General features: G+C 42.4%; 1 protein-coding gene across 1 annotated transcript in view; it reads right to left on the bottom strand.

Moving 5' to 3' along the window:
• The window catches only part of DOCK5 (dedicator of cytokinesis 5), a 223743-nt gene that overhangs the window by 123389 nt on the left and 85914 nt on the right, over positions 1 to 14440 (bottom strand). The window contains exons 4-5 of the mRNA XM_017549772.2: positions 14224 to 14279; positions 11058 to 11154 (exon numbers count right to left, since the gene is read on the bottom strand). Coding sequence (XP_017405261.1) covers positions 11058 to 11154; positions 14224 to 14279 — 153 coding nt within the window. The remainder of the gene's footprint in view (positions 1 to 11057; positions 11155 to 14223; positions 14280 to 14440) is intronic.

Below are 14440 nucleotides of genomic sequence, written 5' to 3'. Positions count from 1 at the left end.
CCCAACCGCAAGTGATCCACCTGCCTCGGCCTCCCAAAGTGCTGGGAATAGAGGCATGAGCCAACACATCTGGCCTGTATTAATTTTTTTTTTAAGTCACTGAGCATCCACTATGTACTGGTTATAAAGTTCCTGCCCTCAAGGATCTAACATTCTAGACAAGGAAAGACAGTTTATATATAAATAAGTTTATATTATATATATTAATATTAATAATATAATACATATGAGTATTTTGGATGTATATTATAAAAATATATGTTACAGGCCGGGCGCTGTGGCTCAAGCCTGTAATCCCAGCACTGTGGGAGGCCGAGGCGGGTGGATCACGAGGTCAAGAGATCGAGACCATCCTGGTGAACATGGTGAAACCCCGTCTCTACTAAAACTACAAAAAATTAGCTGGGCATGGTGTCGCGTGCCTGTAATCCCAGCGACTCAGGAGGCTGGGGCAGGAGAATCGCCTGAACCAGGGAGGCGGAGGTTGCGGTGAGCCGAGATCGCGCCACTGCACTCCAGCCTGGGTAACAAGAGTGAAACTCCGTCTCAAAAAAAAAAAAAAATATGTTACATATTGAGTAAATACATACCCTATATGCTATAACATATGATATAACATATATAACATATCATCATATGTTATAACATATACGGCATATATATACCCTACTATATTTTATATATAATATATACACACGAGATAATTTTTGATAATGAAAAGTGCAAGAAGAAAAATAAATACGGCAATCTTGCATATACGGGGAAGGGTGTTACTTTAGGTAGTGTTCAGAGAAAGGTCTTTTGTATATCTCTTTTGAGGTAAGTTAGTTAAATAAAATCCCACAGAATTCCACTCAATCCACATATAATATGAATCCATTTCTTTCTTCTTTATAGTTTAAAGTCACAATATAGTTAGTTAATGATATGCTTTGAAATTATTAGAAAGCATTCTTCTTATCTGCTATAAAAATAAGGCACACCGGCTGGGCATGGTGGCTCACGTCTGTAATCCCAGCACTTTGGGAGCCAGAGGCAAGAGGATCACTAGAGCCTAGGAGTTTGAGACCAGCCTGGGCAACATAGTGAGATCTTGTTTCTGTGAAACAAACAACAAAACCCAAAAAACAACACACACACACACACACACACACACACACAGAGATGCTGACAGCTGTACAATGTTCTCCAGTGATGTTCTTCTATGACGATCCCAAGGACAGAGATGCCTAGACCCAAGTATCGACTAGAAACAGGCTGAAAATATCCAAAATACTCCTTAACAAAGAATAAATGAGGAGGGAAGAGCCCTAGGTATAAAGTAGGGGGTAATGAACAAAACAGAGATTAGCAGAGTGTGATAAAACCCTAACAGTAGTTAAAAGCCCTCTAGCAACACAAAGGAAAGAGATGAAGAATCCATTTCTCTGTGATTACAATATGCTCTCTTAACACCACTGATCTTACAAAACAAAGAAAGCAAAGCATGTTTAAAATTCTAAAACTATCTACATTTACTGCTTTGAGCATTTTCTTAATTGCGTCTTCCTCATCCGCCAGTCTGTAGTAAAACATAAAAACGAGGCTTTTAAAGATACTATTTTTAATAAGCAAAGGTAAAAACCCTGCTCTTCCCCTTCAAAATCCTATATAAAATGTTTCCATTTATTTTCTTCAAAATTGGAAAAAGAAGTGCGTAATTAAGCCTACCAGCTTTTGCCTTTCAAAACTGCTAGGCAAAAAGAGTCTCTGTTTTTCTTTCTTGCAGTGCATTTGTCCACTCTTAGCTATTTAAAATGTTTTCTAATGTTAAGATATTGCTTCTCATAATATGGTAGAGAAGGGGTTCAAAGGCTCAGAGGATCCTCTGTGTGAGACAGCGCTTTGTTTGGGGCACATGTGCACAAGTTCTTAGTCTCAATTATATTAGACGCTATCTGTGGCAATTTAATTATTGCCTGTCCATACCAGCCTTGTCTGCCAAGTTATTCCCCCAAGGAAGGATGAAGAGAGCCATTCTTCCTTGTGCCAAGTGAGTTATGTATAGACAAGCTAGAACACACCAAAGGAAGCAATTTCCCCATTTACTTCAAGGAGGTGGACTTTGTTGCCACATTCCTAAGAGCGTTCTAAGCAAGATGTTTTGCATAAGAGCTGGTCCCTAACACTTCATGAGTTTTGGAGGAAGCATATAAGGACAAGTGAAGAGAAAAGCAAACACTCACCAAAAGAACATGGGCTGGCCAGGCACGGTGCCTCACGCCTATAGTCCCAGCACTATGGGAGGCCAAGGCAGGTGGATCACCTGAGGTCAGGAGATTAAGACCAGCCTTACCATAAGGGCGAAACCCCGACTCTACTAAAAATACAAAAACTAGCTGGGTGTGGTGGTGGGCACCTGTAATCCCAGTTACTCAAGAGGCTGAGGCAGGAGAATCGCTTGAACCTGGGAGGCAGAGGTTGCAGTGAGCTGAGATTGTGGCATTGCACTCCAGCCTCGGTGACAAGAGCGAAATTTCATCTCAAAAAAACAAAAAAATAAAAAAATATATGGGCTAAGCTCCTCTGAGGCTCTATTTTCTCTCCAGTTGTCCTCCGTTCTTTCTCTTCTGATCCTACACTGGCCAGGCCTGCCTCTTGCAAAAGCCTTCTCGGTTATCTCTCGTCTCCATTCAGCCTTTTCTGCACTATCAGCCATTGTCACATCATCCAAGAATTTCTATGACCCTCTCCACAAAAGACAGCACAATCCTAAAACAATAGGGACTCAAAAACAAACTTTGACCTCTCAAATTTAAAATAACACTCTATAATACTCTGCTTTCAATGTGAGTGAAGAAAGACTCCACAAAATAAGTGAATCTAAATTTTTTTTAAGATAGCAAAGACATTTCTGCATTTGCTTAGAATAAATTCTCTCTTTTCTACTTGTAGCTACCTGAGGCCTCAAGGCCTCAATTTTTATAGTTTTAGTCCAGATATTTATACCTTTTTTTTTTTCTTCCCTGAAATGTAGTCTCACTCTGTTGCCCAAGGTGGAGTGCTGTAACACAATCTCAGCTCACAGCAACTTCTGCCTTCCAGGTTCAAGCGATTCTCCTGCCTCAGCCTCCCAAGTAGCTGGAATCGCAGGCACATGCCACCACACCACGTTAATTTTTGTATTTTTAGTAGAGACAGGGTTTCACCATGTTGACCAGGCTGGTCTTGAACACCTGAGCCTAAGTGATCCTCCCGCCTCAGCCTCACGATGTTTATAACTTTTTTCTCNTTTTTAGAATATCTAGAGATAAACACAAAGTCACAAGAAAAACAGCTTTGCCTTCAATACTGAGCGGAAAGCAGGGGTCATTCACTGAGTATTACAGAAATTTGAGGAGCCATTTCGATAATGGCCCCGCTGCACTGGGTGTCAGAAAACCTGGACTCTATTCTTCATTTTCCCAGGGACTGTGGATCCGAGGCCTGGGAAGAATGGTTCGTAACTATAACCTTAGCACTTTGTGAGGCTGCGGTGAGAGGACTGCTTGAGCTCAGGAGTTTGAGACCTGCCTGGACTAAAGACTCTGTCTCTACAAAATGGCAAGACTCTGTCTCTACAAAAAATAAAAAATTAGCCATATGTGGCAATGCACACCTGTGGTCCCAGCTACTGAGGGGGCTGAGGTGGGAAGATTGCTTGAGCCTGGGAGTTTGAGGCTACAGTGAACTGTGATTGTACCGCTGTTCTCCTGCCTAGGTGGCAGAATGAGACCCTATCTCTGAAACAAAAAACAGAAAAACAGTGCAGACCACAGTCAAAAACCCTTTCTCTGGTCTTCTACCATTCAGTGTATAAAAGGATTGATATTCACTCTGTTCACCAACCTTTCGTCTGCCATGCAGATTTTATGACTTAGAGAGAAACAGCCTTGGCTGAAAGTATGGGTGCTTGGCCTCTAGCTCGAATTCTATCATTAACTTGCTATGTGGCTTTCGGCAAATTATTCCCTTTAGAGTAAACTCATCTGTAAAAAAAAAAAAAATAGACTGGCACTAAAATCCATTCCCAGGATAAGCGTCTTTGAGTCTCTGACTGAGACATTAAACTCAATTACTCCTCCCCGGCAACTTCCTGACTGACTGCATCTGATTCAGATCATCTCACTCCTCACTCCCTTGCATACTAGGTTGGAGCTGAAACAAATTTTCATGGCGCAGAGCTCTTTGCAATCAACATGCCTTTTCCACGTAGCTACCACACCTGGGTCCAGATAGGATGTTTTGGTCCTTCTGTGTTCTTGAGCTACACTGACTCCAGGGACCCTGGGAAGAAGAGAATTCCCACTGCTCCAGACAGGTTTCCTATCCATTCTACCGCCTTTTCTCTGTGTCAGATAAAAGCAAAAGCTGTCTGGGCACGGTGGCTCATGCCTGTAATCCCAGTACTTTGGGAGGCCAAGGCGGGTGGATTACGAGGTCAGGAGTTCAAGACCAGCCTGGCCAACACAGTGAAACCCCATAGCTGAGCATGATGGCAGACATCTATAGTCCCAGCTATTCAGACGGCTGAGGCAGGAGAATTGCTTGAACTTGGGAGGTGGAGGTTGCAGTGAGCTGAGATCATGCCTGGGAGACAGAGTGACTCCATCTCAAAAAAAAAAAAAAAAAAAAAAAAAAAAAAAAAAAAAAAAAAAAAAAAAAAAAAAAAAAAAAAAAAAAAAAAAAAAAAAAAAAAGCACAGTCTGACTAGTAAAGGTCTGATTTTTAAAGAAACCATTCAAGTTAAAAGCCATTTTTGCCTCCAGAAGGAACAGAAATCCTAAAAGCCAGGCAACCAGGTCAGAGGAAATCAAAACTGGAAAAATGTTCAAAGCCCCTGCCCATGTCTGGGGCCTGTCAGTCAGTCCCATGCCGTATCTTGGCTCTCTTGTTAGAGCCACAGGGAAGCCGGGCTTGCAACTCCAAGGTAAAATGCCCTGACAAGAGGACAACGTTTGCTATGGGAATTTTCTGTCCTTGGTAATAAGCAATGAGATACTGGTTTCAAACCATGAGACCAGCTTAATTATACTTCAGAACTTATGTTCCAGCAGCCGGTCATAACCACCAGTTCAACGAGATTAGACTTGAGCAAATTTAAACCGCCTGGATATGCGATGATGAAAAAAAAGGGCCATTCATTGTGTTCTGCAAGGTCCCACACTCCTACCCTAGTTACACGCACTTTTTCTGCTCCTGAGTTTTCCACAACTATAGACTGGCACAGGGTTCTTTATTGCTGGCAAATTTTAAATGAGGGGAGAGCAGTCCTTTCTACAAACCACATTTAGCAATCAGATTCACTTGATTGGCTGGACACAGTGGCTCACACCTGTATTCCAGCACTTTGGGAGGCCAAGATAGGTAGATTGCCTGAAGTCAGGAGTTTGAGACCAGCCTGGCCAACGTGGTGAAATCCCTTTTCTAATAAAAATACCCACGCCTTCTGCCCAAAGCTGCAAGAAGGGGAATAACCACAGTAGGTGACTAACTGTACCCTTACATGACCTCAAGGCCAATGTCACTAAATCTTCTAGTGTGATCCAGCTCTTTTCTCACACTTCTCATTATCAATCAGCTCTTTCTAGGAACAGAGTTGTGAGGGGTTAGTCAGGGACTATCATGTATTGACCACAGTGTGACAGGTACTGGGTTTTATACAGATTATCCCACTAAAGTCTTACAGTAAGTTTGCAAGGCATATAGTACATAAAATCCTCACTTTAGAGAAGACACAAAAACTTAAGGAGATCAAGGGACTTGTCTTAGGCATAGGATCAGCTAGTAGCCTTCTGCATCCAAGTTCTTTCTGTTTGGGTTTGTTTATTTTCAGGAACTATTACTGGGTTTGTTATTTTTTCTGAATATAAAAGTGCAAACCCAGTGAGGGAGAAGCCAGAACTGAAGAACCAGTCGGCCTGTGTGACTCCAACGTCCAAGGTCCTGGCACGTCACCAGGTGGCCTCCTTGGTCAGTGCTTCCTCCTTTCCTGAACAACCACGAGAGACACATCCAGTGACCAGCTCCAACTGAGGCACAGCCATATAGGGAAAGCCCATCAGAAACTGCTATAACTTTGCAGTTTCTCTGCATTTGGGAATGATCCAAGCCTCCTGGACTTGAATTGAAACCAAGCAGGTTCTCTACATATGGTGAGAAATTTAGCTCACTGCTGAGTGCTCAAGGCCACTCTGCCTATGACGATTGTTCCAAAGGAAGTGGCCTTGGATAAGGGGCCATGCAGAAGGGATCTTCAGAATCTCGGGCAGGCAGTCGGATGACAGGGGAGCTATGCCAAGGCTTCCCAGGGGGAGGGTGTCCAGAATGGCTACTGTTTCCAGCTAAGATAATATCAAAGCACATGCTCCCATTGGCAGAGTCCTTGACGGTCTTGTCAGCAGCACAGATCACAGCCGTTCTCTCTTTCTGTACTCTGACAGTTCTATGAGGCCAACTAAGCAGCTTTTACATCAGCTTTTGCAGAGGAACCACATCCAGCAGGCTTGAGGTGTTCAAGTGACTTGCCGAAGACCACAGAGCTGGTTAGGACGGGGCCTGCACAGGACACCCAGCTTCCCAATTGCTGTGCCAGTGTCTGCCTCCTAAAGCCCACCTTCTCTCCTGAGCATAAGGGCAACACTCACTGGGGAAGATAATCCAAGAGAAAATAATAATAATATACCAAAGGAACAGAGGGACCATGGGAGGAGTCATCTCTTCTATTCTGGATAAGTGGGGTCATTTCTGTTCCCATGTACACACTCTCGTCCCCTTTAAGACATATTTATGATTATTCTACATGGTTACCATATAACTGCTAAAAGTAAATAACAGCTAGACAAATATTTTTCCTTTCTAGAATAATCACCAGGGTCTAATCTGGTTACTGGATTGCATTTTCCCCCTCATATGAGACTGTAGATCCATAACGTACATTTCTGGTGAACACAGACTGAAAAGAACAGAACAAGGAAATACACTATAGAAATATGGGATTTCTAACACATCACAGGTGTCTTTTTTTGTTTTAGAAAGGGTCTCACTCTGTCACCCAGGCTGGAGTGCAGTGGTACAATCACGGCTCACTGCAGCTTCGACCTCAAGCGATCCATCTCAGCCTTCTGAGTAGCTGAGATTACAGGCATGTGCCACCGTGCCTGGATAATTTTTGAATTTTTGTAGAGATAGGGCTTGCTATGCCACCCAGGCTGGTCTCAAACTTCTGAACTCAAATAATCTCCCAGGCTTGATCTCCTAAATGGATGCGATTACAGGTATGAGTCACTATGCTGGCCACAGGTGTCTTTAAAGACATCAAACAGTGCCTGGTGTTGTAATCTACAGGGGGAAATGCAAGAGCAAAATAATACAAGTATTGCTACATACTAGCAAAATCTGTATTTATCTTTACATGGACTAAAGGAACTTACAGGATCAGAAGGTAAAAACATCAACAAAACCATATGGCGGGTGAAAGGAGGTGGGACATGAAAACTAGAGATTTGCATACTTTTTACTTGTTTCCTAGTGAAACATAATATTGAGGTTTGCTACTCTGATACAGAAATTTTTCAGTAACAAGTTCAGAAATTCTGCCTGAAGTGAACTGTCAATGGTTTAGCATGGGACAGGAAAAAGAAAGAGAAAGCCACAATTAACACTAGCCGCAATTACTTTTGCATGAACCTTAATAACAAATCTTAGTGGATGGATTATTCCAGAGTAGATAAGCATGTATCAAAAGCAGAAGCGGGTTTCTTAGTCCTATCAACTGATTGAGAATTCCTACAATGAATGTCTTTTAGTCAATCAACAGCAGCTATAAGACATTTTAAAGTATTCGCAATTACTAAAATAATTATGTTATTAGGTATCTAAATTAAAATAAGAAATGTGCTGCCCTTGAAGAGGGGATGGCTTTTATATATATATATATATATATATATATATATATATGTATATTTATGATTGCATTTTAGGTTTTGGGGTACATGTGAAGAACATGCAGGATTGTTGCATAGGTACATACATGGCAATGTGGTTTGCTGCCTTCCTCCCCATCACCTATATTTGGTTTTTCTTTTTTAACCAAATTCTGCTACTACAATATGAAACTCTCCCACCTAGGAAATGCTCAACAAGATCTTATCACCTTTAACTACTAAGACATTTTGGCAGCCAAAATACAAGAGTCCTAATTCTTCATCCCCATTTACTTCTTTTATTTTTTATTTTTTGAGATGGAGTTGTACTCTCGTCTCACAGGCTGGATGATAATGGCATGATATCAGCTCACTGCAACCTCTGCCTCCTGAGTTTAAGTGATTCTCCTGCCCCAGACTCCCCAGTAGCTGCAATTACAGGCACAAGCCACCATACCCTGCTAATTTTTGTATTTTTAGTAGAGACAGGGTTTCACCATGTTGGACAGGCTGATCTCGAACTCCTGACTTCAAATGATCTGCCTTCCATGGCCTCCCAAAGCACTTGGGTTACAGGCATGAGCCACTGAGCCCGGCCCCCGTTCACTTCTTTCTCAGTTCTATTCAATGATTGACCTGGCACAATTACTTGTGGATGTGTAGAGGACATAGATAATAAACTGGGCACACCAGTTGTGTTTTAGCAAGAAAAAAAGGCGGCCTCACTCATACTCCCCACTTTCATAAATGTGTTTTTTTTTTTTTAAACCGTCCTTTCCCAATACCGATTATCTAATGCATTTCAACACTCATCAATCTGCAGAAAGAACATATTAAGGAACCAACCCACATACATGCAATTCCTCATCCATCAACCTTGTTACATCCACCAAACCAACCAATCAATAAACCAGAACCAGAGAGTACTCTCAATGTAAGTGCAAGATGATCAATGAAGGCCACAGGGCTGACAGTAGTGTCTCCATCCTCCTTGTGATTTAGGAACTTAACATGCTTTCTCTCTTCAACTAAACATAAATAGATCAAAAGATCACCTTTATTATGAGGCAGTGTGCCCCAAGGGTCAGATGATGGGTTCAGCAGTAAGTGCTTCTATGGTCCAGAGGGAAAGATTATAGATTGGTGTGTTTAGAAGATACTATATGAAGAAGAAAGTATCGAAACAAGGTCTTGAAGGATGAGCAAGTAGAGAAATACCATGTGCTTTTCCACCAAAGGGGGTGGTGATTTCTAATGCTGTGACTAACCACGGAAAACAACAGCCCTGAATGAAAATCAGATATCTTCCGTGAACTCTTAGAAGTTATGCTAAAATGAGCCTTTGATTATTGCCTTCAGTACTTACGGTCTAGAGTAAGGTATTCTCAGTGACTTATTAAGATTGTCTTTTCAGAGTTAAAATGAATCAACACATGACTGAACAAAAATTTAGATAAACAAAGCCACATAAAGAAAAGAGGAGGGTTCCCAGGCTATCAAGTCTGGTCTGCAACCTCTCTGAACTCATGCACACATCTAATGAGAGAAAATATATTTGCCATAGGAATTCCTGATGAGACACAAAAGACTGGAGCCCACTAACAGAGGCAAGACCCAGTGATGCTTAATTACAAAGGCTCCAGGCAAAGAGGCAACTTCAGAATAAACAGTCTTTGTGGGCAGGGCGCAATGGCTCATGCCTATAATCCCAACACTTTGGGAGGCCAAGGCGGGTGGATCACTTTAGGTCAGGTGTTCAAGACCAGACTGGCCAACTTGGTGAAACCCCGTCTCTACTAAAAACACACACAAAAATTAGCTGGGCATGGTGGCTTATGCCTGTAATCCCAACACTTTGGGAGGCCAAGGCGGGTGGATCACCTGAGGTCAGGAGTTCGAGACCAGACTGGCCAACTTGGTGAAACCTGGTCTCTACTAAAAACACACACAAAAATTAGCTGGGCATGGTGGCTTATGCCTGTAATTCCAACACTTTGGGAGGCCAAGACAAGTGGATCACTTGAGGTCAGAAGTTCAAGACCAGCCTGGCCAAAATGGTGAAACCTCGTCTCTACTAAAAAAAAATAAAATAAAATAAATTAATTAATTAATTGGGTATGGTGGTGCACACCTGTAATCCTAGCTACTAGGGAGGCTGAAGCAGAATTGATTGAACTTGGGAGGTGGAGGCTGCAGTGAGCCAAGATCGTGCCACTGAACTCCAGTCTGGGCAACAGAGCGAGACTCTGTCTCAAAAAATAAACAAACAAACAAACATAAAAAAATAAGTCTTTGTGGATTCCAACATTAAGAAGAGACCTTTCCATGCTGGAGATGAGACAGGCTTGCTGCCAATAAATTTTGAACATTCTTGGTCTCTTGCAACACAGCTGTTCTCGGTTTGATCCTGTTAAATGCTAGATTTCATTGGTCCTGATTCCTGTGTATAACTTGTGCTTATTGTTTATCATGGAGAGGATGCACTGGTTCCTCATAATTTCCCTGTGAACTGACACACTGTATTAGCATTCTGAGGTCAAATAGCATTGGGAGAAAGAATACTGTGGGTCTGCCCAAAAAAGGCAATTCTCAGACCACAACTTAACACTATTCAAGTTTCTGAGTCTGTAAGGTACATGAGACAAGGTAAAGAATGTCATCCTCATGTGGCTGAGCCCTAAAATATTGACAAATTTCAGTCTAGTGGCATACATGAAGAAGCTAAGACCATGACTCAGGTTCCTTATTAACAAATTGATAACAATAATTGCACCTACGTTATAGGAAATGTTGTGAGGATTCATAGTTTCTGGCACTTAGGAAACACTACATAAGTGTTTGCAGTGATGATTACCATTAGTACTTTCACAATCAGCATGTTTGTCACTTGAGAAAAGACTGCTAGAATGATTATGCCCACTTACTCCACTACCCCCTACCAATGACCCAGCTCCGGGGAAATGAGAATCTCCTGCTTATCAGCCTTTGTGTGGTCCAGGGAAGATGCATCCCACTCCATGAAGTCAGCCAATAAGGGGCCAACACCCGGCAAAGGACCTACAGGCTGAGGATCCAGAGTGACCCTGGGGCTCCAAGCCGCAAGGGGAAACTCACCACATAGAGCTTTCGCCAGATGACAGCCCATTCTCGCAGAGTGGAAGTGAGCTCCTGCACCAGGGGGAGCTCACCAGGAATCACGGTTTCGTGCTGCCTACAAAGAACCAAACGAGGGTCACATTACTCTAGGCTGACTGGCACTGCTTTACTTGATAGGGATCAGACTCCTTAACACTCAAGGATGAGAAGAAAGCTATTTGGGCATGGGGTCAGGAGTTGTGTAGGGGTCTTTATCACATCCAAGCATCTGGGCGAGGAGGAGGAGAACAAGACAGCACAGTCCTCAAAATAGGCTCAGTTCCTACAACTGAATCCCAACCTCGACCTCCCCAATTTGGATTTCTCCAGGAGGCTCAATTACTGAGCCAGGCTGGCTTCAGCGATTCTCAGATGGAAGCAAAATATGCAGCATTTTAGCTGGTTCCACCAAACAGTTGTTTCATTTGGGAGGCTGTGTGGAGAGGTATGTGTGGCACAAGTGTCCTGGGGCTGTGACTCCACCCAGGACCTGCTTAGGGCAGGGGCCAGGGTGGAGGTTGGGGATGCAGAGGCAGCACCCCTTTCTGGAATAGTCCCATGTTTTCTTCTTATCTGCAGTTTCACAACATAGAAAACGTACACTTAACAAAATCCTCGCTTATTCACAGAAGACTCACATAAAGGTAGGTACTACGTTTATTCACATAAATCCTCTCTGGCATTTTTATGATTAGCAAAAAGAAAAAGGGAGAAAGCAAGAGCAAGCAAACAAATGGGCATTGGCGGTAGGGCTGCCAGACTTAATGAGGAGGAATACAGGAGGCCCAGTTAAGTTTGAATTTCTGGTAAAGTAAGAAGATTTCTTTAGAATTAGTGTAGCTTATGAAATATCTGGGAAATGCTTACCATGAAAAATTACTATTTGAATTGCAAATGTAACAAGCATGCTGTACAACCCTAATGGGTGTGAATGTGCCTCCCCACCTGCATTTCCAGTAACATGGCGGGTGGCAGTGCAGGGTGCCCATGGCCCAGTGGAAAGAGGACTTCTCCAGCAGGGCAGGAGACCTGGTTTTTGCTCTTGGTTTTGCCACCAAAGAGCTGTATGGCTTTGAGGACATCTTGACCACTTGTCTATGAAATGACAGTACTGCCATTTCTTGTTCCCTGTGCTGTGTCTAGGAGTCTGGAGCGACAAAGACCTCTGTGCTCGTAGGCGGGTCCTTCCTCCTTTTTTTTTTTACTGTTTTGGGATTCTTTGGGACTTGACCCAGCAACAGTTTGAATGTGTTCTGATGACTGGTTATTAGTCAGAATGAAAATAAGGCCCTTCGATAACAACACGGAAACCAGAATTGGCAACATACACCTGGAAGATAACTGTTCTGTAACAAGACTGTTCTCACTTAACTATGAGTTTTCCTATCCTGTCACTTCTTGTAGAATCAAGAAAATTATGTTCTAAAAAAATGGTGTCGCCATATTATCAGAGATCAGTTACAGACCACTGATGCATACTGCCTATGAGTTTGCAGGGGTGTGCTTTGTGAAGAGGCTTAACTTCCCATCTGTGATGCATTTTGCAATGAGTGGGTATGAGGCAACACCTTGAAAGCTATTACTCAAAAAACAAAAAGACAGGGGCATCAGTGCCCACACGAAGTAAAACATGTGAACTTAATTTTAGCAGTGTTAATATGGAGCAACTATCCATGAGTCACTGCATCAATAATGCCTGTGTTATAGCATCCTCTCCTCCCTACAGCACAGCAGCAGGTGGTACATGCTTGTCTGAGAACGAGGTTCAACGTTCATCAATTCTGTTGTTGTATCGGTCCAAAGATGAGTAACAATTTCTGTACCAGTCTCACTACCTTTTGGAGTTTTGGAAAACATATCTATATCGTGACAGTTACACTTTTTAATGAGTTAATTTTAAATGAAATTGCCATTCTAACTTTATGAAATCAACTTCATATATAATAAAGCTTGCCCATACTCAAAAAAAAAAAAAAAAGTAAAGAAAAGAAATGATGGTGCTGAACTATGGTGGGAATGCTCTTTCTAGCTGCGAGGCTGCGTGTCTCTGTGACCCAGCTGTCCATTCTCTCCTCAGCCCCACTCTATCAGCCCCAGGGTCCCAGTCCTACTCCAGCCTCTCCTTACTGTCTCCAGAACTCTCCTGTCCAGAGACTCACCACCACCTAAGTGACCTCTCTCTCCCAATAAGACTAAACAGCTCACTCTTCTTAGCTGCCACAGAGGCAGTACTTCCCAGGACAAACGAGGTGGGCAAGAAACATGAAGACCCAAAATGTAGCAGATAGTGTCTGCAGAACACATTTGCATATGTTCCCTCATTCGAATCTCATGACAAGCTCATGATCAAAGTAGGGCCAGATTGTTTTCCCCTAATATGCTGTGAAAAATCCAAAATACACTTCAGGCTAAATGATTCATCCAAGGCTCAGAGCCGGTAAGTGCAGGCTGTCACTTAATCATCTATCTTTCAAAGATCCTAAAGTGGGGGCTTCTCAGATCTTATCAGGCAGAGTCCCAAATGTTCATGTGTGCAAACACACACACAAACATACACAAAATCAGTGAACAGGTAATAAATATAATATACAGGCAAAAACCCTTGGTTTACTACTTCTGCTTTTAGTATTCTGGAAAAGTAATGCAAAGGAGGAACAATTATAGAAAGAGAAGACAGAGGAAGGAATTATATCAATTCAAAGTTTTTCTTCATTTATCTCTCATAGAACTGATGAGAAAATTTTTTTTTTTTTTAGACAGAGTCTCACTCTGTCACCCAGGCTGGAGTCTAGTGGTGTAATCTCAGCTTACTGCAAGCTCTACCTCCTAGGTTCAGGCAATTCTCCTGCCTCAGCCTCCCCAGTAGCTGGTATTATAGGCACCCACCACCATGCCTGGCTAATATTTGTATTTTTAGTAGAGATGGGGTTTCACCATGTTGGTCAGACTGGTTTTGAACTCCTGACCTCAAATGATCTGCTCACCTCGGCCTCCCAAAGTGCTGGGATTACAGGCGTGAGTCACCGTGCCCGGCCTGAGATGAGAAAACTATTAACATACATAAGGCACTAATGTCTTAAGATGATCATTAATGATAATCTTACATCTTCATCATTTCTGAGAGTCTTCCTAGGTTGGAACTTACCCCAGGTCTTCCACAGTTGCCTCTTTCAAATGGATATACGTTTCAGGGAAAATGCCCTACAGAGAGAAGAGCTTTGGTTAGATGGCCATAAAAACAAAACAAAACAAAAACAAAAAACCACCTCAGCACAAAGTAAAGATAATGAATGACAGTAAGAATGAATGAGAATACCTGGGCAATAGCTAAATTCCTGACATCAGGTTTGTAGGACTTCACT

Source organism: Cebus imitator, unplaced genomic scaffold (assembly GCF_001604975.1).
Source record: "Cebus imitator isolate Cc_AM_T3 unplaced genomic scaffold, Cebus_imitator-1.0 Scaffold221, whole genome shotgun sequence".
Lineage (NCBI taxonomy): Eukaryota > Metazoa > Chordata > Mammalia > Primates > Cebidae > Cebus > Cebus imitator.
This window is presented reverse-complemented; position numbering and strand designations above follow the sequence as displayed.